The 24612-nt window shown below is 46.1% G+C and overlaps 1 protein-coding gene across 2 annotated transcripts in view; it reads right to left on the bottom strand.

Moving 5' to 3' along the window:
• hs2st1a (heparan sulfate 2-O-sulfotransferase 1a) overlaps nt 1-24507 on the bottom strand; it is a 72987-nt gene extending 48480 nt beyond the window's left edge. The window contains exon 1 of one of the 2 annotated variants that reach the window (XM_088597672.1): nt 24016-24507. In XM_088597672.1, the coding sequence (XP_088453798.1) occupies nt 24016-24139 (124 nt within the window). In that variant the 5' untranslated portion in view covers nt 24140-24507. The remainder of the gene's footprint in view (nt 1-24015) is intronic. The other variant, XM_088597673.1, reaches the window with a different exon arrangement.
• Between the last annotated feature and the right edge of the window lie 105 nt (nt 24508-24612).

Here is a 24612-nt window from a genome sequence, read left to right as displayed (position 1 = left end):
TCCTGAAACACGCTCACCTCCCATCTGGCCAGAAGCAGCCAAGTGCCCAGGCAGGGTGGATCTCTCTTGAAATCCAAATTCCTCAGGTTTTCAACAGACAGCACAAGAAGAACAGAGATACCGAGATAATCCAGGCAGAGACTTGGGAGCAGTAGCAGGTTACAGAGAATTTCCATCTCTTAACAAGTCCATCTTTGTACTGCATCTTTGCCAGCTCCTTAATTTCCTGCTGTGCCTATCTTATCTCCCTGCCTTTGAAACTGCTTGAAAAGGTAGGAGCTGAGGTACATCATTCCTTGAGAGGGAAGCTGTGGTAATAACTTCTGTTCATTTTACTCTAATAAGTACATTCTAATGTCAAGACGCTCTTCAGGTTACAGACTAAACGATGGTGAAAGTAAAGAAAAGGGACTCAAGAAAAAAGTTCCAGCTGTGTCTGCTGCTTTTGGAGATAAAAAGAAGAAATCCTGACCCCTGCGATTGCGGTTGACTTCCATCCTCCCCCTGCTCATTACCAACATAAACATTTGGAAATAGCACAAGTAATACTACAGTAACCTGCAGAAACAGAAAATAAAACTATTAAAAGTCATAGACAGACAAAATCACAGGAAGCAAAACAGGCCCACCTATAGAAACGCCTGGCTGTGGGTGTTCCTGTGGTACATGCTGATGTCAAGATGCTCTTCAGGTAACACTTGTAACACTTTTACTCCACAGGATGGTTTACCATCAAAGTTCCCTTTTTTGTCTTGGAGAAACAGTAAAATGATCAATTACAAAACTTATAGCAAAAGTGCTGAACATTGATAAAAAAAAACTTCCAAAGAAAAAAAAAAGTCTGCCTGGAAAGGAAAAGAAAAGTTAAAATGTGAACTGAAATTTGTTAATGCAGAGGCAGATCCCACGGAACTAATATGAGTGATATTCTCTCGGTCTACGGGCTTGGGAATTCAGTTTATCCAGCTCCTGACAGGGTACTGTAGCACAAACCCCAGTTTCATTACAGGTGACATCTCTGCTTTGAGCCCCATTCCCCCCAGAAGGTGTCCTATTAAATTAATTTCCACATGGTACCATGTTGGTCAGCAGCCTGCAGTTTATCCAGATACAAATCTCAGGAAGAAAATCGAATCTTTATTTCATTACTATGCTGAACAAATCTCTGACAGAACTCAGTCAGAACAGACCAGAGAGAAAGAAGCACAGCTACCACCCAAGTCAGTCCTCCATCACCCGAGTGGTACAGTTTACAGCAGGAGCTGCACAGTGTTCAGTATATACTGTATATATTCGCTTCATCACTCCCTTCTGCAGACTCATGCGAGTTACAGCACAAAAATATCTGAAATACGAACGGAATGCAGAAGAAACTCAGAAGATGAAAACCAAAGCAAAAACTCCAAAATTAGTTTTCAGGACTAAATTACAACTTTATGCAAATTCGGCCAAATTGGTATCGGTTATGGTCATTTTTCTGCAAATTACGCAAATGGAGCAGATGAATGAGCACGTGGCCTGAAGTTTATGATCTAAACTGTGGACTACTGTATGGTTTTAATTAACCAAATCCACACTGTCAAATGAGTCCCAATTTGCATTAATTGCTTGTAGCATTTTACATAATATATTAAACACGCAGCACAGAAATGTTATTAGTGAAATTGTGGAACACCATAAAAAGCACCAGACAAAGATCTGTATATATTTCACATTAACTGGAAAACTCCAAAGGGGAAAACCCTCAGGGATGAGGCTCTTCTCCCACACAGGCCAGACTGCAGCTGCTCGAGTGCTGGCGAAGAAATCGCCCAATTCAGCACTGACCCCACAACCCCAACTCTTGCCACAAAGCCTCACACTACATGACAAGCAAGCCGGCAAGCAATTCATTTTAGTAATTCTACTGTCCGCCCGAGGTAAAAGCACTCCGAGGCCAAACCAGGCATTGAAGTAAAAAGGTTACAAGCCAGAACAGGAACAGATCCAAGAAAAGATGTGCGGTCTCAAACCGACACTTACTTTAATATCAATGACTGACAAATTCTTACTATTCCTTTAAATTATTTAGTTGTTTCTTGTGGTGTCTTAACTCGGGCACTCATTTCAGAGTCATGTCTTCAGCTGTCGCACAAAGAGTTGGAGGGCTGAAGAAGACGAGGAGAAGCCAGGCCATCCCCGTCATAGCCTAATGAATCATGAAGCAGCTTTCACATGGCATCTTTACTGCTCTACAGCTCCATCTCACCATTTCCTGAACCTCTGCAAGTTTTCCTCTGGCACCACACCATGAAGAGGAACAGGATCAACACACAGCAATTCATCACCCATTACCAAGCCTGACCTGCGGAGTGCACACCAGGGAAGACACCGGAGGGCCATGTCTGCAGGATTCCCAGCTCTCTGAAGCAGCAGACTCACATGGATCGCTCCAGTTAAGCCAGCAAGCAGCTGGTCTAGCTTGTTAAGAGCCAGGCTGGACTGTAGACACACCCGCCCTATCAAAAATGTTATTTCCAGATGTCTTACTAGATAACTAGGCATCAAAGAGATGAACAAGATGATGCTGAAAAGCCACTCTTCAGATACCTTTCTGAACAGATTTTGCACACAAGGAGTGAATGCAAGCTGAAACTTGAAAATGTACCTGCTCTTTGCAGTCAAATATCACAGACTACTCTGAACACAGTTAAAGCACATATGGGTCTACTTTCCCACAATGTTTGTAAACGCTTCACTGTTCTACTTGTTTAAAGAATTAGGCCAAACATGTTTTAATTTTACGCTATTTACAGTAGAAATAATAGATTTAGAGCTTCCCAGTTTACTAGTCAGAGCTGTGCTGCAGGCTGAAACTTTCACAGCCTCACACTGAGTGCAAGAGATTCTTAGCCATGCTGCATTGCCTAGTCAGCTGTCACAACACCTCACAGGGAGACAGCTCTGCTACAGCACTGCAGCTTTGCTTCACTAGTTAAACCATGCAAAATACAGTCTGTATTGCTGGCTAATTTAATTCATTTTTTTTTATTTTAGGCAAAATAAGAGCTCGTTTCAGATCAGAATACAACACATAAAAAGCTATAAAAAAAGATTTTGACAAACATCTGCTGAGATGTTGATTGAGGATTAGAGGGATTAGAGGGAAACCCACATTTCACTTTGAACTTTTTGAACAGAGCAGCCAATCTGTGAAGCACAGAGCAGTGTGGTCTGGTCTGCTGCTGGCTGGGACTTGGGCAGTACAGCCCTCACACAGCACCCCGAGACAAAACGGCGGCCGCCAACCCGTAACTGTAACCCGTTACCCCACAGGCACTGGGGTGTCTGCTCCCAGCTTGCAGCTCCAGCCTGTTTTTGACAAGGCACATTCCCACAGCAAGCTTACATGTAGAGGTTCTATGCACATGGAGGCAGTTCTAAACCCCTGACCGCACGTTATCAGGTATTTTACTGCAGTATATGTAGGCTACCACACACAGAGAGAAACCCCCATATGACTGCAACCAGCAACACATCAGATTACAACAAACTCAGCTACTAACTATATTTTATACTAAAAATGTTATTTACCCATTTTTTAAAGGTCTAACTTCTATCTAGTGCGTTATACAGAGGAATTGCCCACTGGGGCCTCAAACTCCTCTAACACTGGGACCTGCTTTTCTTGAAGTTAAACACTTCAGTTAGTGCATTAAAGACTGCATTTCTTAGTGCAGATCTGATGAGTTGGATTTCATTTTTCAAATGGTTTTTGTTTTTAAACAAAATAATTCTGTAGGAGGTCAACAGAAAACACACTGGCGAAAACAAAAAGAAAGAGCAAGATGGGCGAAAAAAACAGAACACAAAAATCAATGAAATGAACAATATGTTTAACATTTTCAAGCCCTTACTTCCTAACAAGCAACTGAACATGAAATCCTTCCCATAAACACGTACAAGAGATCAGCTCTTAGTCCCGACCACACTGCTGCTGACCCAAGCACTCTTCAAGACTTTCAGAATGAAACCAGAGATCCCCGGATCAACGAAACTATGCAGCTTTTAAGCAGATCGCTTGCACGTCAAGAATGTATCGAGACTTCCTTTTCAAATATGGCTCTTTCTGAACTACACTGCTCCTGCACTGCAATAATGGTTCCGAACATTTTGTTTATAAACACATCTGCAAAGACTAAGCAAAAGTATCTTTATTGTTATTCCCTTTGGAAGACAGGCTAAGGCATTCCTGCTCTTCTTTATTTGGAAACCTTTAACCACCTTCCCAGTCTTGACAGAATAGAGGAGAAGGACCTGTTCTCACCAGTCCATTCCTACTGGGCATAATTCAACAGCAGCACAGCAAAACCCAAAACGAAAACGGAACATTTAAGGGAACTTGTGCATCACAACACCAATAAGACCCGTTTATAATCAGTGGCCACATCTAAAAAAGGTAGAAACAGGATATCCCCGATGCCGCGGGGCCGTTCACAGAGCCCCCAGTCAGCAGACTGTGTGAGAACAAGGACACTCCACAAAGTCTCCTTGTCCAAAACAGAATCCAGGACCCAGGGGCTGCCGGGCAGCTGCCCCGATGGACCTACCCCACCAAAATGGAAAAGCACATTTTCCGCCGCAGGAGTGCAGTGGGGATGCTCGCCGCTCTGTGGTGAGCCGACTGCTAGGCTGCACAAGTGGCCTGTTGCCATGGCGCCGAGCGAATGCGCGCTCGCTTACTACAGCTCTCCTCCTCGAACACCCCAGCTGCTCTTGTTGGACAACGGCCGCAGCCTGTGGTTTCCTTCTCCAGCATTAAACAAGTGTTCCAGGAGAGAGACGACAAAAAACAATCCCCCAAACGTGTTGGGCCCAAACGTGAGAAAAAAACCCCATAAAGCACAATGTTAAGAGTCACAAGTGAGACCACCTGTAGCTCGCTAGGTTACAATCAAAATCCTCACAGCTGCAATATCTGGCGTCGCAGCCTTTCAGATCAAAGCTTGAAACCAAAAATAGATCATTACATTAGATGCCGATTAAAGTTATTAAATATTCACAACAGGCTTTGCACAACAATTTCAGGCAACTATCGAACGGAGTAAGAATCGATTTCAAGGTAGAACATGTTGAAAGGACTGCCGCGATCGCCCACGCGCGCTGCGGAGGCCTGCCTCTGCCCTGCCACAGGCAGCTATCCTTTGGTGACCAGGCCAATCCAGAGCTGCAGCCTGGGTCCTTAACTTGGGCAGTGGTGCCTGACTGGGCCTCCCCCTCAGGGCCGTCACAGTCCTCCCGTGGGTTGCAAAATCAAGAAGGTCCCTTGATGAGGGACGGGGCAGTAGACCGAGACGATGACACCCCGTCTCCATCCTCTTGCAGGGACACCAGATGACATCAAAGGCAGCCCCAGAAGAAAACGTCCCTGTGATGGTGATTAATCTTTATTCTAATCAGAAATGCTGTTTGATTAATCTGCAAAAGGTTGGAATCTGAGAGCAGAAAAGGTTTCAGCTCAGTCTGCACCCAGAGACGCAGAGTGGAGATGTCAGCGAGATTTTCTCCATCTTCTCCAACTGCAACCATGACCCCTTGTACCGTCAGCGACGGCCAGGTAAGACGTTTGGAGGTAGAGCAACAGAGCACGCTGAAATAAATACAAATTTGGTGATAAAAGCAAACGGAGAGAACAGGACTTGTCTGACAGCAGCAGATTTTTATCTCTGGCTTTCAGAGGAGCTGCACAAAGAATAGTCATTTTACCAAATCGGAGGGATGTGTGTGTTGTGCAAATGAGGCATTAATGGTGTGAAATGTTTAAACTCCAGATACAGCAACATTACCACAAGATACAGGGAAAATGAGTGTTCTGAGGGGAAAACAAATGTCCACTTCCCAATTGGAAACACTGTTCAACCTATAATGAAGCCACTGAGCACCATGAGCACCACGGGCTCTTTCATCCTCTGCATTACTCCACGCCACACGCATCCACATTGGAGCCGAGGAAAACTGTGCCGTAATTGACTTTATTTCCGGCATTGTCCTGGGCTCTTATTCCTTTCATTTAAGCCCGGGTATATTTCCTTCCCCAAGGAAAGGAATATGGAATATATAGGCATAAAAAGTCCTTGTTGCCGACAGAGCAGCTCTGCCGGGATAAAGGAACAATTCTGACACCAACAGCTGAAGGCCAGGCAGCCCAGCGCCACACCCCCAAAATCCCTTCCATCAGAAATCAAACTCTTTTCCTTCCACCACTTCCTGTTCATGAAATAAAGAGCCCAAACCCTGGGGAAGCGGTCAATACACGACTACCCCCTCCACGAGACCGGGCTCCTACAGCCGTGTGTGGAAACCTCGCTCGGGACTGCAGGTCAAAACAATCGAGCACCGTTGTGATCAGGGATTCGCCAGCAGGGGCTGTGCTCAAACGGATGCAAGTTGGATACCAGTTGGTCATATTCTGTTCTAGCGATAAGAGGTTAGCTCATGTTTTCTAGCCAACTAGTTTATGAACACACTATTCAATGTTTTTTTTTAAAAGAAAAGAAATTGTTTACATTTTTATTTTAAGCATGAAATTAAAATACGGATAACAGGAAGCACTCATAGGAGACATTAGTAGACAACAGAAATTTGCATGAATTGCATGCCCCTGCAGTTTTCAATTAGGATTTTTTTTAATCCCCTTTCCCTCCAAACAGGATGAAACTGGTTAGTTCTCAGCCCCGAGAGTCACTTATATTGCATCCATTGATGGAAAAGTAGAACTAAAAATTATTCTAGCCATCACTCGAGAGATACGCGAATGCAGTCAGCAACAATATTGGGTCAAGCTGGGTATTAAATCAAAGGATTCCATTGGATTTCCTTAAAAGTGTCAGTAAGTGACCTGCTCAGCTCAATTATAGCAATTGCCTTTTCCAGAGCCCATCTTTAAGTCACAGCCAAAGCAATAAGGGTTAATCTGTATTTCTATTAAAATCGTACCGTGTCAAGAGAAGATAGGAGGATCTGTAATCTGCTTCCCAACAGCACTTAAACTGAACCTGAAGGCAAAGACTAGAGATCATCTCTTTAAAGGTCCCCTCTGCCAAAGCACACTGCTACTGTACTATTGTGCTAACAAATACATTTCACACACAGTTACAGAGAATGAGGAAAGGCAGCATATTTACCAGCCTTATCTTTAAAATCAACTCCCTCTTGTTTGCATAGTAACAGATGGATCAATAAAGTCTTCTGCTGCAATATGTTTTCTAGCATATTAGTAGAGTCCCACTGAGTGTTGGGCTGTTAGTCCCATGATTCCTTCATAATAAGAGACAAGATGGTTCTTCTCCATTTTGGCAGTTCTTCTGGAATCACTGAAGACCACAGAGCATTAAAATTTGACAGGTCCGAAAACACCAAGCTGATTTTCCTGCTTTCAAAGCAGGCACATTTGCTGTATATTCAGTACACGTGAGTGTCAGTTTTTTTCCCCCACAACAGAAAGATTCATGCCTTTTTCCCCAGGATTAAAAGTTTCCAAATTAAAGAGCCAGACAAATTTCCATCAACTTCAGTGATAAACATTGTCTGAACTTCAGTGTTTGCAAAACAAGCAAGGCAAGAATTCCAGAATAATTCTGGGTTTATGCACAATGCTTCATAATCTCAGAGCCGAAAAAGCACAGAGGACTGACTCTGTCGGTCAGAGACAGCGGCCTGCAATTCACCTCCATGTAAAAACTAGACAGAACCCAGGTCTCTCTCCTGCCAGCTCAGCATGGGATGAGGCTCTCTGAGAAACGTGCTCAATACTCCATGAACTTGTACAGTGTGCGTGACTCGTGACATTAATAATTTACAGCTCCTGTCTTTACGGAGGTGATTAGCTGGAATAACCTCAGTAAAAAAAAAAACTGTGATGGTGTTGACTGAGTGTTGCAACATGAGACTCCATTTCCAGTGATGTACAATGTGCCAGCAGTGCTAAAAAGAAAGATTTGTGCAGAGCTGGTGACCTGAGTTTCAAAGGAGCACAAAGTAGGAGGCAAGGAGAAAAGACACAGATCTTCTCAGGAGTCAAGACAAATGCCCAGCTCGAAGCAGAAGTCCTCCAGGAGCAACACGTTACCTGGCAGGACTGTGTGACCAGCGGGAACATCTTAAAATCGCCCCCTAACTCCGGAGATGCAGGAAGCTCAAAGACAGGAGAGAAATGGAAATCCAACAAGCTGAAGAAAGGACGGAAATAATAAATAATTAAGGCGGGGATTCAATAAAATCATGTCATACAATTTTATGAAGCCGATCATTTTCAATCATGTAACTGATAAGGCGTGCAGCACATCAGCGCAGATGAAACGGCAGAGCGCTGTCAGTGCGCCGGCACAGGCCACAGAGCGGTGACTACAAAGGGAGAGCCCAGTCCTTTGAACATGGCAAGAATGCCGCCTTTCAGAAGCTGCCTGCAGTGGAGACACATCGATATCTTTATTCCCTTCTGTTCTTATGTGTAACTGTGTATGCACTCATTTACACAACCAGGAATAAAGATGAGCCTTCAGAGTTAACAGGGATTAAACACCTGTGACTTCAACTGAGCCGTTATGCCTTCATTTTTCCCCAGCAAGAAAGAAATGAAAGAGTTCCAGAACAGCTTTAATTCCTTTCCATTCAGGATCTATACTTTCCACCCAATCTGTACACCAGGGCTTCAAGCTTGACTACATGTGCCACCTCAATAAATTAAATAATTCACGTGGTTTAGTAGATGAAAAATGTTCAGCTGCAACACTAGAGAGTATTCACTCACTAAAGAAAGAACTAGTCTTAAACTAGGTGTATCTATTAAGGACAGATTACATAACTGTACTGTTTTGTAAACAACAGCCTTTTTAAACACCCAAGGGGTCAGATCGCTATTGAATGCTAAAAGGCAGGTTGAGAACAGCACAATAGTTGGGACTTCATTTCAATCTGATTTTTGTAACAAAAAAAGCTCAAAGTGTCAGAAAGTTAATGAGCATTAAAATTTGCTGAATAATTGATGGCTTCTATGCCTTTTCCTGCTAATTTGCCTATGTTGCCAGGAACCGTATGATGCTGATGTTATCCGCTGCACACTTCAGTCTGTGGCTGCAGGACCTGGACAAAAACAGAAATGCACAGGAAGGGAAGAGTGATGAAGTCAAGCCTCTGAAAAGATGCTGTGAGGGCTTTCCATCAGCGCAGCAGAACACCTAGTTCCAAGACAGATACAGCAACCAACAAAGACGACGCACCACTCATCCAACAAGGCAAGAACGCCACAGGGGCAAGAGATACTTAACATACAGATGGGAAGGGCATGAAACCCTCCGTCAGGAGAGCACAGCTCCCTCTACAGGCAGGTGTGCAAAAACCCCACAGGAATCGAGCAGCCCCGCTGCAACTGTAAGGTCCGACATGGTGAATCCACTCAAGCTTTTTCAGCAAGGCACACTTACATTGTACAGTTTCACTTTTTTTTAAAAAAAAAGACCAATTTACTTTGGCGATTCTTTAAACTAGCCATGAGGGATACACGGTCGCACTGCACTCAGTCCAATTAAAAAAAAATAAAAGTGGGCACACAGCTTTCTCACTGCTTACTGGCTGCTGCTGCATCAGAGCAGACTATCCAGACCCCAGGGGTACGAGGTAAAGAGGAGTCTGCTTGTCTCAGGTCTCGCCTACTTCCTTACTCAGAAGTCTGCTCCCCGTCCAACATGACCGGCCACTACTTTTAAATATTTACCCAAGAAAAATCCTGATAGCTGGATTACATGAAACTTTAGATGAAATCAAACACTTGCAGCATACAGATGGGACTATGCACTAAATTTTAAACTAGAAGCAAGTATTTTTTTCCTCTCAAGTCCGACTTGAAACCCTTTCAAGTTTTTTTTTGCACCCCGTTTTAAAAACTTGAAAGGAAAATAAATACATCTGTGCCAATCTAACTCTGTTCAAGAGGCTCAGAGAAGGAAATGCTTCTGAACTGAACTACAAATCATGCTGCCCACTGTGAAACAGATCACACAATATCTACTCCCAGGTGCATCCAGGACTTGGAGAAACCTCTACCCAACACCCTGAAAGGAAATCTCACTCTTCTGTGCTGCACTTTTTAAATCCATATTTTTATACCCACTTCCCCAGAGTAGCTGCTTCTTTACAGAACTTCATCTGTCAGATTATCAGTTCTGTACACAAGACTCTTCTAAACCTCACAAATTAAAACACCGCCTGCTTGCAGGTCCAGTTCCATTGGACACGATATTCAGACGGGAGGAAGGAGGAGAGCCTGGGAACATTGCTTATATTACTTTAACCTTATAGTAAACTGTTCTAGAGTCTTCCATTGACCATGTGTTTAAAACACCAGACTCAAGCACAGCTCCAGACTTGAGGTTACCCACAACAGTGGAACGCCATTGCGCTTTGGCACGTGTGCAGTGCGGCCTGACATCAACGAGGTTGCAGTGTTCAGTGCATGGCAAAAGATTTCAAAGATGTTACGCAGCAACGAGGCACAAGCTCCGAAAATCACAGCAGCTCCTGCTCACGATGTCCGTAGCAGAACTCCTAGAGCCCTGTTCCTCAGGATCTATACTGCATGCACGGCCAAATCCACAGAGGTTCATAAGCAACACGAGTGGCCAGACACTTCTTCACCTGCTCGCTAGCACTTCTCAGGAGCCAGGACACTGCCGTCCTGACTCCCTAAACAGACTTCCCCCCAACTTGAGAAGACACCCCGCTTCCATCGCTGTGACAGGGTTAAATTTCACACAAACCCTGTATAACTGCCGTGGAGAAGAGCCGAGAAATGCACATGGAACTAGCCAACATGGTGCTTTGGGAAATAACTCAAGGAAGGAAACCAGGAGGGGACCCAGGATAGTGGCCCAGTGACACTGGAGACTCAATTTCCAGGTCTCTCGAACCCTTGGCACCGTCAGTCCCAGCCCTCCGTCACTCCAAAGGAGAGCCGTGCGCAAACATTTCAACATGCAGAATAGCTGATTAATCCTATTCATCACGCAGCCCTGCAGAGGGGATGGATCTGGAGCTTTGACAGAGTACTTATCATTGATGAAGAGCCTCTTGTGAGTTTTGGAATGAAAGGGAGAGAGATGGTCTCATTCCAAACTGATTTTTACTGCTTCGCTGCCTTATGAAAGAGGTGGACTCCAAATAAGAAGAAATCTAAAGTGCTGAAAAAACACTGCTCTATCACTTACAATCAGGGACAGTATTTACTGAAGGGATCAGCTCGGAAGCAAAACCAGCCGGCTAAAGAACAGAGGAAAATATTTATCAGGGCATCTAAAAAGGGCAACTTTCAGTCTGCTGAGATTATGAGGTTTTAACTATAGGCACTGGTTCAATCTCTTCTTTACCCTTAAAGGTTGGTATTATGGATTAAATTTCCATGTGTTTTTTTAATGTAAAGTATTTATAAATCTGCATCAGAACCCTTCAGGATGTTAACTTTGGTGCCAGGCCACACATGCTGCAGCGTTGAGCCGAAACTGCATAACCCCAACGGAGACGCTACTGTCAGCCTGACACACACTGACCAAGTCCCAAAACACTGGCTTTCCTTCTGACAAAACATGAGCATGAGTCACAGGAATGAACAATGTGCCAATAGAACCCTTACTGCTCTTTCACTACAATCAACCCGAGTCACCCCAGTCTTTCCATCACAAAACACAAAGCAATCGTGATAAATGTTTCGCCCGGGACCTTTTTAACTCAGCTGCAGAGCTAAAAATTCCACACTAAGTCACGAGGAGCTCAAGACTACTGTACATCAGTAATCAAAGTGCAGGTTCCCGAGCCAGCCTTGCTCAGCCCCTTCTCCCGCGTGGCCTGCTGGCCTGAAACTCCAGTCTCTTTCTGGAACCCGGGCCCTAGACCGGCGAGAGGCAGAGGCGCAGCGGGGGTGAGAGCGCTGGTCACAGGCGCACGCGGGCCGCCACGCCGTGAGGAGTCCACCACCAGGCGCCCGGAGAGAGAGCGTTTCCCTGCTGCCAGGCCTTTTCTGCAAGCTAAGATCCGTATCGGCGCCATTCATCATCTCGGCGTAAGTGGGTTTGATTTGGGACTTTGACAATGTATTTACAATTGATGAAGAGCTTTGCTGGCTGAGCAGCAGTGAGCTTTTAGTGCTGTGTTCAGCTCCCACATAATTTAGCCCAACATACAAAAAGCAAATCAACCACAATAATTCAGCTTCGACTGCTTATTGACTGTTGTCTCAGCAAAGAAAAGCCTTTTTTAGGGGGACGGGGTTGTGGGGAGGGGATGGTGCACATTTTCCAGCTCTTCAATGAGGATAAGCAGTAAAACCTTGTGCATCTTCTCCCTGCATACAGTGTCACACTAATGGAAATATTCTGAAGAGGTGACGGTTTCTCCACATGACTGGGATGTATTACAGTAGTTTATATCAGTAGTAGTTTGCTTCAAATTCCCACGAGAAATTACTGAATAGTGCAGGGTTTTTTCCTTCCCGAATCAAAATGAAAATCTTTTTGTCACCTAGTGAAACCTCTAGACCCCTGGCTGTCCTGTCGACTTCAGACACTCCAGGTTTTGGTTTTACCCAAAATTAATTTCACTTGACATCACAACTGGAGCCCTTGAGACCCGGAAGAAAAAGAACCACCTCTGACCCCTTAAACCGATGGGCCTTCTTCCTGATGGAAATCCGTGCTCTAGTACTCTAGACTCAGAGATGAGCCGATTTTGATTTAAGTGCATCTACTTTACCCACAGGCCTGGATTGGTTACGGATTTATAAAAGCGCGACGCCCCTGTTAAACCACAGGCCTGGACTGTGCTGAGAATCACAGAGCTAATGTGTCATGGAAGCACCCTCAGCAGATGAGCTTGGTGAACTATCATTGCTGCTAGCTTGTTGACAAGAACTGGAAATCCCACTTTAATACAGCGAGACAAGCGCACGAGGAGCTTTACAAGCTCAGCTGACGTTTTCCCTAGCAGCTTCACCTCTGCCAGCTTACTGTTCTAAGCCTCTGTCTTCCCAACGAGGGTGGATAATTACAAGCCCTTGTTGTTTTCCCAGACTGGAGCAGGTATGTAGCTTCACAGCTCCCTGCCAAAACACCCTGGCAGAGAAAATGTCCACACTCCATCCTTCATGGCAGCATTGCTCAAAACGCCCTACGCCACCAGCCGAGCCCGCAGATGCCTACATGTGCGCGCAAGGAGTTGCACGCCCGTGACGAGGGCACTACAGTCACAACCTCACTACCTGGGCAGGCGAGTGCTGAAGCCTCCATCCTTCACCTCGTCCAGCCAAAGCAGGAAAGCAAATAAAAAAGAGGCCGACGAAATGCTGCGCAGAATTACAGAACAAAATAAAGGCTGTTAAAAGGACACTCCTCTATTAGTGAAATATCCTCTAACATGGTGTAGTGCTTGGGACCATGTGACACAAAAAAACAACACGGCAGTCTTAGAAAAAGCTCAAAGCTCAAGATTAAACCAAATCTCTCCAGTATTGGATCAAGGCGAGAGCAAACTCAAGACTGTCAGGCCTGTCCGGCCTCTTCTCTCCCTAGAGCCCCAGCTCCTCCCCCCTTATTTCTCTGTACAGTCTGAAATAAGACTACAGACTCTGTAGTCTGTAATTAAATGGCTACAGTATTGGAGATTAAAAAGGCCTTAGCAGCCCAGCGCACTGCGGGCAAGTGCAGAAAGACAGCACCACCACCGGCAGAGAGATGTCAGGCAGCCGCCCCAGACAGGAGGGGCAGAGGTTAATGAGAGATTAGCATGAAGCTCTGGCCCTGGCCCTGCGTTACTGCAGCACCACAGCCCTGCCGGCGCCTGTGGAGACAGGAGCAGCTCCGACAGCTCTCGCGTCCCGAGGTTCATCCAGGACTGGATTCTAGACGAACAAGACTATCGAGAAGACGAGAAGAGGTCAGAAGAGAGAGAAGCCACTTTGACATCTCGCTAGTGTGGCTTTCTGTATCGAAGTGATCTGAGGATCTCCCCACCGGGTCGTTTCACGCATGCAGTCAGGGCATCGGCCCAACGACTCGGCGTGGCAAAATGTTCTCGACGCCCACAACCCCGTCGAAGCTGGGCCTTCTGCTCTCGGTTTTAAAAGCACTCCCCTGGGACTGCTCCTACGGTTCTAGGTTAACACGGCGACTTCTGAAAGCACCATGTAAGCCAAACTGCATTTGGCATTCTTCATAGGTAATGGCTTTGCACAATGTGGAAACATTTTACACTCAAAAAAATAGATTTGCTACGAGGGCTATCAGCAGGGGATTTTGCTCCTCTGCGGAACAATATTTTTCACAAAACTCAGCTCTAAAGCTTGATATAAAAAAGAGGACACCAGCAACAAGGAAAGAGCCGTGCTGTCAAAACTGCTGTAGAGATTATGACAAAAGATTCATTTTAATATTCAGTCCATTTGCAATTTCAGCAAATCGGTATTTAATATCAAAGGATGCTCAGTCATCTCTAATAAAGATAAATTTTACAATGTTTATTACCAAGAGTTTCTTTGCCATTAAGTTTATTAGATGCGATGTGTTTGGGGGCAAAGGATGGATAGAAAAATTGAATCTGCTTCAGGCACACTGAGCCACACTTAAGGCATAGCTGGAGCAACACGCCTCGGTGCCACCCCCGTTACAAAGAGCCTCCACAGGAGCAGCAGGATTCGCCCTGCCAGTCTCCTGAGCAGTGAAGGGCTCCACCCCTCCGGCTGGGCCGAGCTCCTGACACTGCGAAGACACCTCATGGGCTCACAGATCCCGGGGCTCAGCTCCGGCAGTCTTGGTACAAGACCAGGTTTAATAGTGGAACACAAAAGGCGCCGTTCGTGTCCATCATCTCCTAAACACGACGCAGCCAGAACCCAAGACCATGGGACTACAATGACATGGCCTGGAGTATCTTCTGCCAACTTGCCAGGATGCCTGAACCGTAATCACTATACATCCATCCATCCATTCCCCAACCTCTCCATCCAATTTAGGGTCATGGGGGAGCAGGACAACGGCAAACAATGGCCGCAAGACAGGATACACCCTGGAATTGACACGAGTCTAAAGGAACTAACACGTACAACTATAGATACAAACTTGCTTCCTACATCAGAATAAGAGTAATTTATTACTGGAAGTTAAGAGCAAGGAAATGTTTAACCTACATTTAAAGATAGTGGTTACAAGTGTACTGAACATGCACTCATTATTGCAAGCGTCACAGAGGATTTTATAGTGAATTAAGCGATTTAAGTTACAGTGAAATGAGCTGTATAGCGTTCAGCTCTTAACTACCACGAGCTCTACACGTCTCTCCTTTGTTCCTCTAAATTGCAGAGCCAACAACGAAGGCAAGAACAGTGTTTTGGGGAACCTAAATATGTAGAATTCTTTTAAACAACTCAAGCTCTCAAAAGATGACTGCAGTACAACCCCAACAGAAGACCAATGCAGGCCCAACGCAACAAAACCCAACAACAACTCTGCAGCCGGCTGTCGGGACAGAGCTGCGCCGAGGATCATTTCCAAGGCCAGCGGCTGACATTAGCAGAGATTCGACAAGACGACGTTAAAATAAAACCTAGGCTTAAAAAATGTAAGAGTGTTAAACAAACCCTCTCCATTATGTACTTTACTATTATTATTAGTAGACACTCAGATCAATGAGCCATTAGCACTAGCAACCAGATGAGCTTGACGGGCCAAATGACCTCCTCTTATTCACAAATGTTCAAACATCTTTATTACTCTTATTGATAATAAACACAAAACTGCTTCCTTCCACATGGGACAAAGCTATTCACACAACTGAACAGCCTCTGGGTAACAGGGAAGCTAAAAGTTCTGGAGCATATGGAGGGGATATAGAGATTAAAGGGTTTAAAAGGGCTTTTACATTTATTCTTCTGCAGAATTTAGATTCTTCTGAAACTCACCAAGGCACCGAAGGATGAACACGTCCTCCTGAGTGCCCCCGACACAGTAATGAGGTGTGATATTATAGACCATCTACACCTCAACATATCTGTGTTCTGCAACAATTCGAGACAAACGGCAAGCACAAGATGGACTACAAAATGCTTTTATAGTCTTGCTGTGAGGGAGGAGGCTGCACCCAATTATGATACAGTGAAATATTTGGCCAGTTATTTCTTGCATGTTCCAGAGGAAGTTAATGTAGACAAGAGAAACACTCCAACACTTGAAAACAAGCCAAGGACTGTCATGCACCTCACACATCCAGCTGATGAAACCTAGAACGAACCAAAACTTCCCCCACTGGTGGCAGTGCGAGGCAAAGGGAGTGTGCACTGAAGAGACATCACCAGACAGGAGCCACCATGTGCTGAACAGGTACAGGCTCATTAAACTGCATCATCTTCAGTCAAGGCACAGTTGTGCGATGTGTCCAACAACAGCATCACAACAAAGCACGCACTCGCCATTCTGAAAGGTGCAAGACTCATCTACTCAGAAAGAAAGTGGGGGGAAAAGAAAACACATGCAGAAGTACTGGCAAATGCAGGCCAGATTGTCAGAAGTGCGTAGCTCATTCAAGTGTTTTTTAACAAATTAATTTCGGATGGTGACTGCTCCTAAAGGGAAAGGGAGACGTTCTGCTGTGCCGGTGCTCCGGGCAGTAATGTGTTCAGACTCCCTGTGTTTCGGCAAAGGGGCAGCAGCTGAGCAGATGTCACCATTTCTCTCGGCTGCCAGCAACACTTTGCAGCAGCTTGTCCTTCAGTTACAGGCTTCCACTGGGCAAGGCTGCCAAGGCCAGCTGAAACCTGCCCATGTGAGCATTCCCTTGGAGAGCACATTGGGGTTGATTACGTTACGGCTGATGAGTGATGTTTTCGGGGGGGGGGGGAGTGTACATTTAGAGGCTGATATGCACAGATGTGAAGGGCTTTTCCATTAAAGTATTAAATCAAAAGAATTAGAGGCAAGGAGGTTGCTTCAAATGCTAAAAATCAATCAAAGATCTAAAATGAGAGCTGGCTGATGCTCTGAGCAATGCCAGAGAAGAGTTAAGAATTACTGGGAGGCTGTCTGAAGTCTGTGCTGTCCTCAGGTGAAGGGAATATGTTGTGACTGTCTGCATGAAGGTGTGGAACAGCAATTAAGATGTGCAACAGGCAGAGAGGTCTCTTGTAGATAAGGGCAATACGAAAATTAAACAAATGTAAAAAATATCAATTACCAGCAACATATTGTAGTAACACATTTTACTAGCCTAAACTGGCTGTGCAATATTATGAAAGCTTGTAGCTGCAATTCCAATTATAATGAGAAAATACATCAAAGTAAACGGCACTCTGTCTGCGTGCCGCTCAGGTACCAAATGCAAGCAGTTTCATGGTCAGACTCTAATCACATCATTACAACATTCATGCAAAATCACAACTACACTCTGTGTATGTGCGCGTGTGACAGTAAAAGTATGCGAAAGCCCGCCCACTGTAAAAATGTGAAACATGTATAAATACATACCCACAGGACCGCTGCAGCGATACTTTCAAACGTCATCGCAGCACATCAATTACTTTGCTTTCATACAAATATCTGGATTCAAAATTCAGATGACACCCCCCCCCCATGGAACATTAAATACCTTTCAGAAAATTAAAAGTCCTCCTTTAAGGCTAGCACGGCGCCGGCAGACCTCGAGGTCGCCAGTATTCCCACATTCATACAGGGACCAAGAAGTGTGGATCCTCCTGCCTCGACCAGGGGCACCGGGGCCGCGCCAGCTGTGGCCAGGGCAGCATGAAGAAACGAAGATGCTGCCTAAAAGGTTCTCCCTCCCCAGGGAGCCATGGCTGCAGCTGCTTCTCCTTCACCTTTCACGAGCTCTCAAACCCCACGTCCTCAAATTAAAAATAAGCAAGGCTGCTTGCCACTGACATAAGTGAAACATAAGCCCCCTATAAATATCACACAGCAGACAAACACACAAATACACAAACACCGCATCCGCCTGGTGACCTCCCAGGCGATACGAGTGCAGACGAACTCCGACTCCAGAAGCTAGGGAACCAGCCAGGTGTGAAGATGATACTAAAATGGGACGATCAGCATTCACTGTGGACACATGTCTCCTAGACAACATAGGGAAGCATTAAAGTGTCAGGATATACTGCTTAAAATTTGGGGGATGAGATGTTAGAATGGATCATGCACTGGTGAGACTAGTATGCAAATTCTGGTCATTACGTTACAAAAAATATATTGCTCTTCTGGAACCAGTCCAGAGAAGACCCTTTTTCCGACATGGCAAGAAAGCTGAACCTGGTCTCGAACAGCGAGGAGTACTGCGAGAGCCGACTCCCTCGCTGGCCTCTCGACAAGCAGAGGGTCGGTTTACTGCTGCAGCAGAAACATTCAGCCCTTATTGAGTCAGAGCTTCCACTCTCCCGAAACAACGGTTGATGCCCAGTGCCAGCTGTAGAGGCACCATCGCAGAGTGGCTCTGCAGGCAAATGGATACCAATGTGCTAATTCACATCTCATTTCAGAGGTTTTTACAGACCATCAAAGCTGAATCCAACCTATAATTTAACAAAGCATGCACATTTCCCCCCCCATCGGAGAACTGAACAAAAACCTTTTCTGTTAAATTTGCATTTATCACAAATGACAACTTGCAAAGCTCCTGTTACAAGCTACACCTTCCTTGCAAGAAACTGATGACAGTCAACTACTATTCACCATTCACCAACCCCACAGACTCGTGCAGCATGTGGGAAAGGGGAAAAACAGACAGCACCACCAAGTGGGCTCCTTTCACTCAAAAGCACAGGACAGAACGTAATTAAGACACTGCTGCTCTGAGAGGGCAGATATCTCACATCCAATTGCATTTCCCTCGGTGTCTGCAGGGAGGCCACAAAGCCTGAATCATAAGCCGCAGTACTCTAATGGTCATATATCAGAGTGGACTCCTTTCAGAGATGACTTCATTTAATTAAATTTAATTAGTGCATTTCTTAATGGGCAAAGGGCTCATTTCTCATCCATAATGCAAATTCACCAGAAAATGAAAAAGTAGCAGGAAGTGAGTGAACTGGGAGAAACACTGACTACTCATGGTTCTGGCCCAGGACATGAGTGTCCAGAAGATCCTACCCCTGAACAGTCCTACAGGCACATTCAGGGATTAGGCAAGGAACCACGCGATTGTTTAAGACAACAATCCAGAAGGTAGGAGGACACATTTGGTTAGTCCTAAAACCCTAGAAGTCCTAAAACACTTTCTCCTGCAGGCACGCCTCACGTTCCCACTGCTCCCCTCCTCGCCCGCCTGCGTGATCACAGCCATCAGCAGAGCTCATGCTGGGACATGCTGGTGGCGTCAGCACCAGGACCCCCAAACACGACTCGCGACACTGGTGCGGCAGTCCTCTGCGATGGTATTAGTAACCCGGGGACCAGCACAAGGGCACAGCAGATGGGAATAACTGAGGCCTGAAAAACAGCTGTTAAAGAGGTGAAAAATAGACAGAGCCATTTTTAAAATATTCCATTTATAAAACCTTTATAAATATTAACAGAGTGACAGTGTGATGACCAGCCATCTCTACTGCAGATTCATTACAAGTTGGTAACAAAAAACTAGTACGCTGTGACGAGGACAACAACCTCAACCCTCAAGTTACTTGTAGAAGGTATCTTTCCCAATAATAGTTGTATTAATACCTAAATTGGCTTATTATCCATTTAGAAGCGTACATTTCCAACATAACGTGGAAGAGATATGCCTTAAGGAACTAACAATTCCGTACCAATTAAATGATTTTTTTTTTTTATTTACATCAACATGACATCAGTTAGTGGACTCCACTTTTGTACCCCCACAATAATTAAATTTGTAAAGGAAAAGTTTAAGAGGTGAAAAGCAAAATGAGAAAATGGGCAAAATCATGAGAAAAGAGAAAGTGACCAATGAACCGGCTGAGTGAAGGAAATGCTGCAGGAGCATCCTTTCATCTCATGATCTCTCACTTAATCATATGGCGATCTGCTCCAGGGGACCTGCAAACTTTGCTATAGCACAACATTGGATAATGACAATGTGTAAAAATCACACACACCCCTGCTACTGAGTGTGCAATCTTTGCCAAAGCATTATTCATGTCTCCTGGCTTTCCAAAAAGTACTCCACTTCATTATGGAGCCATACAGGCCTATTTATCATGGGTTTCAGAAAGTCCCAGTCCCCTGCAGGTTTAGGAACAACATTAACAGGAAGAGTCCCTCAAGATCTCCAGGCCCTTCGATCTCCTGCTTCAGCAAGATTCCACTGTCCGGACTTAAATAATGACTGTGCAAGCTGGAAAGCAATGCAATAATCTTACCGAGTTCTTCAGTTCACCCCAAACAGTAGTGAGCATTATATGCAAAACAGTCCTTACAAAACTACAGCAGACCATACACAATTTAGCTGAAATGATGCCACCTTTTTGCAAGCTGAAAGGGAGCTTTCTCCCGTCTTCACGTTTAATTTAAACACTGTCAGGATTCGCAGATGGCACTCCTCAGCGCTTCCTGCTGCGGACTGTGTCGCCACACACGTCACCGTGTCTCTTGTGCTGAATTTAAAGAAACGAACACAGCTCTGCGATACCCTCTCCTCCAACACCAGGGGATGCAAACAAGAACCACTTGAATTCAGCTCCCAACAAAGTGACATACTTTTTAGTGATGCTGGAAACGCATACCTATATGTTATATTGGATGAGGGAAAAAAAAGGGTCAATAATATTTCACCCCATCATCCAGAGTGACAGCGTTCACCCTGTAGCAGGCTTTTAGCTGAACATCTCCGAGCTGGCCAATGGCAGCTGCAGGGCATTCTCTGTGATGCTCTTCCTGAAAAAGGCCTTGAGGCTTGTTCCAATTCTCACCCACATGGGTCTAGTGTCACTGCATGGCCCTGCTCCCTTGGCCAAGTGCTTGCATCTGCATCTTGGAGGCAGAAAAATTCAGCTCAAAAACTGTTCCCGGTCTGGCAGAGGTCTAGCAGCCTGGACAGACTGCGGTCTTCTTTGGTTTGTTCCTGTCTTACATCTGATGTGCCAACACTGGACTGGAGGTTTTTCACAAGTCAAATGATTTCATTCCAATTTGCAAGACAGAAAGCAGCCACATAGCTGAGCCCTGCTGGTCATTTAATTTCCCTCAAACCTCAAAGATGTTTTCCCTATCGAGATGGGTCAGAATGACTGTTCAGAATTCGCTATGCAATAATGGCAATAAGGGAAATCTAGTGTTCAAGATGGACAGAAACCAGCTACATGACCTTCCTCTGCAGCTGCACTGAAGTCACCCAAGAACAGAAGACCAAAGCAACACAGAAAGAAATCAAAGATTTGCATCTGTTTTCACTTGACAGATATTTCAAGCTGCTGGATAACTAATTTACCCTTCAGGTTTAAAACCGAACGTCAGAGCAAAGTGGCACTTCTGCCCACCTGCCCAGCCCTCCTCACAAGCATGGCCTCTGAGCCCCAGGCCCCGAGCGCCGTGCAGACGCGCCAGCAGGGCGGCGCCAGGTGGCTCATGGAGAGAAAGGCCTGCAGAGAGACGAAGCTGGGAGCCTGCCCCAGACTGGCACCAGCCAAGAGTGCTCTGGACACTCCACCGAGTACACGTGCCTTTAACATCCGAACTTCTTCAGAAAGGGCACCTTGGACTGCCTTCCTCTCAATATCGCCCATTTAACTGTACTTGTGATGAGAGGTTTGTCTTAAACACACTGTAATCCAGAGAGATTTTCAGGCACATTTTCGTTTTATGGGACTTCACACCCACGTGCATATCTGAACTTACACGAGCATAAATCACAGCAACATTTAATAAATAGCTTGTCAGAGAGTGAGTTTATCTGAAGTACACTGTGCGTTTCTGTGCAGATCCACAAAAATGCTGAAAATGCTGGTAATCTGCATTTAACACGATCCACCATCACAACATAGACGGTAAAAGCACAGAATCAGGAATAAAAAACAGAAACTGTTGCGATATCCAGATCTCCTATTTCACAATTGCTTCAGAGACCTTCTACACTGGAATCCCCACAATAATATGCTATCAATAAAAACAAGTATTGCACTCAAATTTTAAACATACAGAAGCCCAGCACAACCTGAGCATCACAGGCTTAAGACAGAAACACGTGTCTATATTTGCTTTTCATCTTCATCTCTACAGTTTCAACAGGTCCCCATCTGAACGCGAAATGGAGTCCGACTTCCATCACTGAAGGTATAGCCGTAACTTCGTCATTGATGAAAACTTGTCATGTACAACATGACCGAAACCCACTTCCACAAAATACCTCAGACCTTGAAACAACTGCAATACAATCTGCCGGTCACCACCCGTGCAGAAACGCCCGAGGGTAAAATACTTTTACCAGGTTAATTATTCCAAGAGAATCGTGAATTAGTACCCTACCCGTTCAATCATACTATAGTAAATAACTCTGCAACAAATCTATTATAAAAGTGCTAATAAACCGCTCTAGAGCTTGCTGCTACAAAGGCCCGTGTAGACATATCACCATCTCATGCGTACACAATTAATTTAGGACACCGTAAATCAAGCGGACCGCTGGGTTAAGAAGATCAGAACCAATCTGGTTTGCTCGTGGACGCGCTACTCACTAAACGGGAAATAAAAAATAAAGTTATTTTGTATTTGTTCATAAACGACGTAGAGTAATGCGTTATATTTCTCTGGGATACAAAATGCCTGAAAGGTTGACAGGACAGCTGTTGCACAATTTCCCTCACCAGTATGCCAAGGGTGTACGAGCAGCTAGTGACAGGAATACTGGCGGCGCAGATTGGGAAGGATAGCGAGCGACGAAACCAATTCAAGCCCGTATTTGAAAGCGGCTGTCGGCTCCAGCTCTGTATCTGCAGCTCCGGAGCTGACGAGACCGCCGAGGTTGTGTCAAGAGGCAATGAAATATTCATGTCATTTCCAGCGTGAGCTCAAAGAAATTATATCGCAAACAAATTCTACCACACTCCCCCCCGTGCAAAAACGGTACAAAGGAAAACAGTGCCATTTACCACTCCGCAACAAAACAGAGCCAACAGAGTAACCGTGTGATTAACACACGGGCTGCGACCCGGTACCGTCAGCAAAGGACACGGACACGCCGCTCTCGCCTCCTGGGGCTCGCCGTTTCCGTCTGCACAACGCAGGTAACGCACACCTGCCCCTGACAAACAGCCCCACAACGTCTCCTGCATACAGCGCTAGAGGGGTAGGTCTTGACGCCAGTTTTCAAACACGGGTCTGGGCAACGGTGGCAGCGCATCGCACCGCCACGCAGCAAATCTGACATTTCCGGGCGAGCTGCAGCAAGGAGACGCTCTCTGGCGTGTAAACACAACCGCCGGGTCCCACGGGGCGAAGTTCCCACGTCCAGCGTCGAAATGAAATGAAATGAAATCCGCCGATGCTGGAAGGTGGTGTTCCCTTTCCTCCGCCGGCGACAAACAAGTTACCCCCTGCCGAGCGTGCAGTAAACACGCCGCCCGGGGAAACTGCTCTTCAGCACCTAAAAGCGCGCACACATGCACCGGGAGAGACGGCAAATCCCACCCATAACAAAACTGTCCCCAGCCTACAGACTTGCATGTACGGACTCAGACACTGAAAGCACCCCGGTGCCCCCACCTCTGCAAATCTTCGCCAAAGAGGCCATGTCTGTGCAGCGAGAGGCACCAGGAGCTGGCTGGCCGGCCTTTTCCCGAAACCTTTCCGCCAGGCTGGGGGCTCCAGCCCGCACACCGGCCGGGGGGAGTGGGCGGCGTCAGCACCGCGCCGCCCGATTCCTGCTCCGGCTCCAAACTCCCTGGGACGCGCCAGGGCTTTTGCCCGCACGCCTGCAGCCCCACGGAGGGGGCGAGCTCCCTGCGGGAGACGTGCAGTTCCACGCACGTTGCCACGGACTTACCTAGCTTGCCCCGGGACTCCTCCAGCTTCTGGATCTGGTTCTCCAGGAAGAGCATAGCCACCCCAAACGCCAGGACCGCCAGGAGCTGAAACTTGGGCGGCATCATAATCCGTAACAGCCCCATCAAACTATCAAATCACAACAAGTCATACCGCGATCATGGAACTGGGGAGGATGAAGAGTTGGGCTCCGCACACTGAGCGGGACCGCTTTCGGGACTTCAGCGGTTAGGATCTAACGCAACTCGGGTAACGCTGAGACGAAGCGAACATGTAGCAGCTGCTCTTGAGAGCGAAATCGGAACACTGCGTGTCATAGGCGGACTGGGAACTCACATCCCAGCTCACTGGCCGCTGCACCGACTCAATCTCAGCCTGCTTCGCCGACCCTAAGCTGCCCAGCGCGGATGCAGCCCCTAAATCGCTCCCTTTTCTCGGCGAAGAGGCGGAGAATCCCCTGCGTCGCCCTGCAATCACACAGCCCCGATTTGCATGCCCGCCCCCCAGACGCGACCATTGAGCACCTCGCCGGCCGCAGGCCCAGGCGGACGAGCTCATTGGCTCAAACTGTTGTCAATTAAGAACGGTGCTCAACGAT

The sequence above is a fragment of the Lepisosteus platostomus genome, chromosome 11 (assembly GCF_059453375.1).
Source record: "Lepisosteus platostomus isolate fLepPlt1 chromosome 11, fLepPlt1.hap1, whole genome shotgun sequence".
NCBI classification, from domain to species: Eukaryota; Metazoa; Chordata; class Actinopteri; order Semionotiformes; family Lepisosteidae; genus Lepisosteus; species Lepisosteus platostomus.
This window is presented reverse-complemented; position numbering and strand designations above follow the sequence as displayed.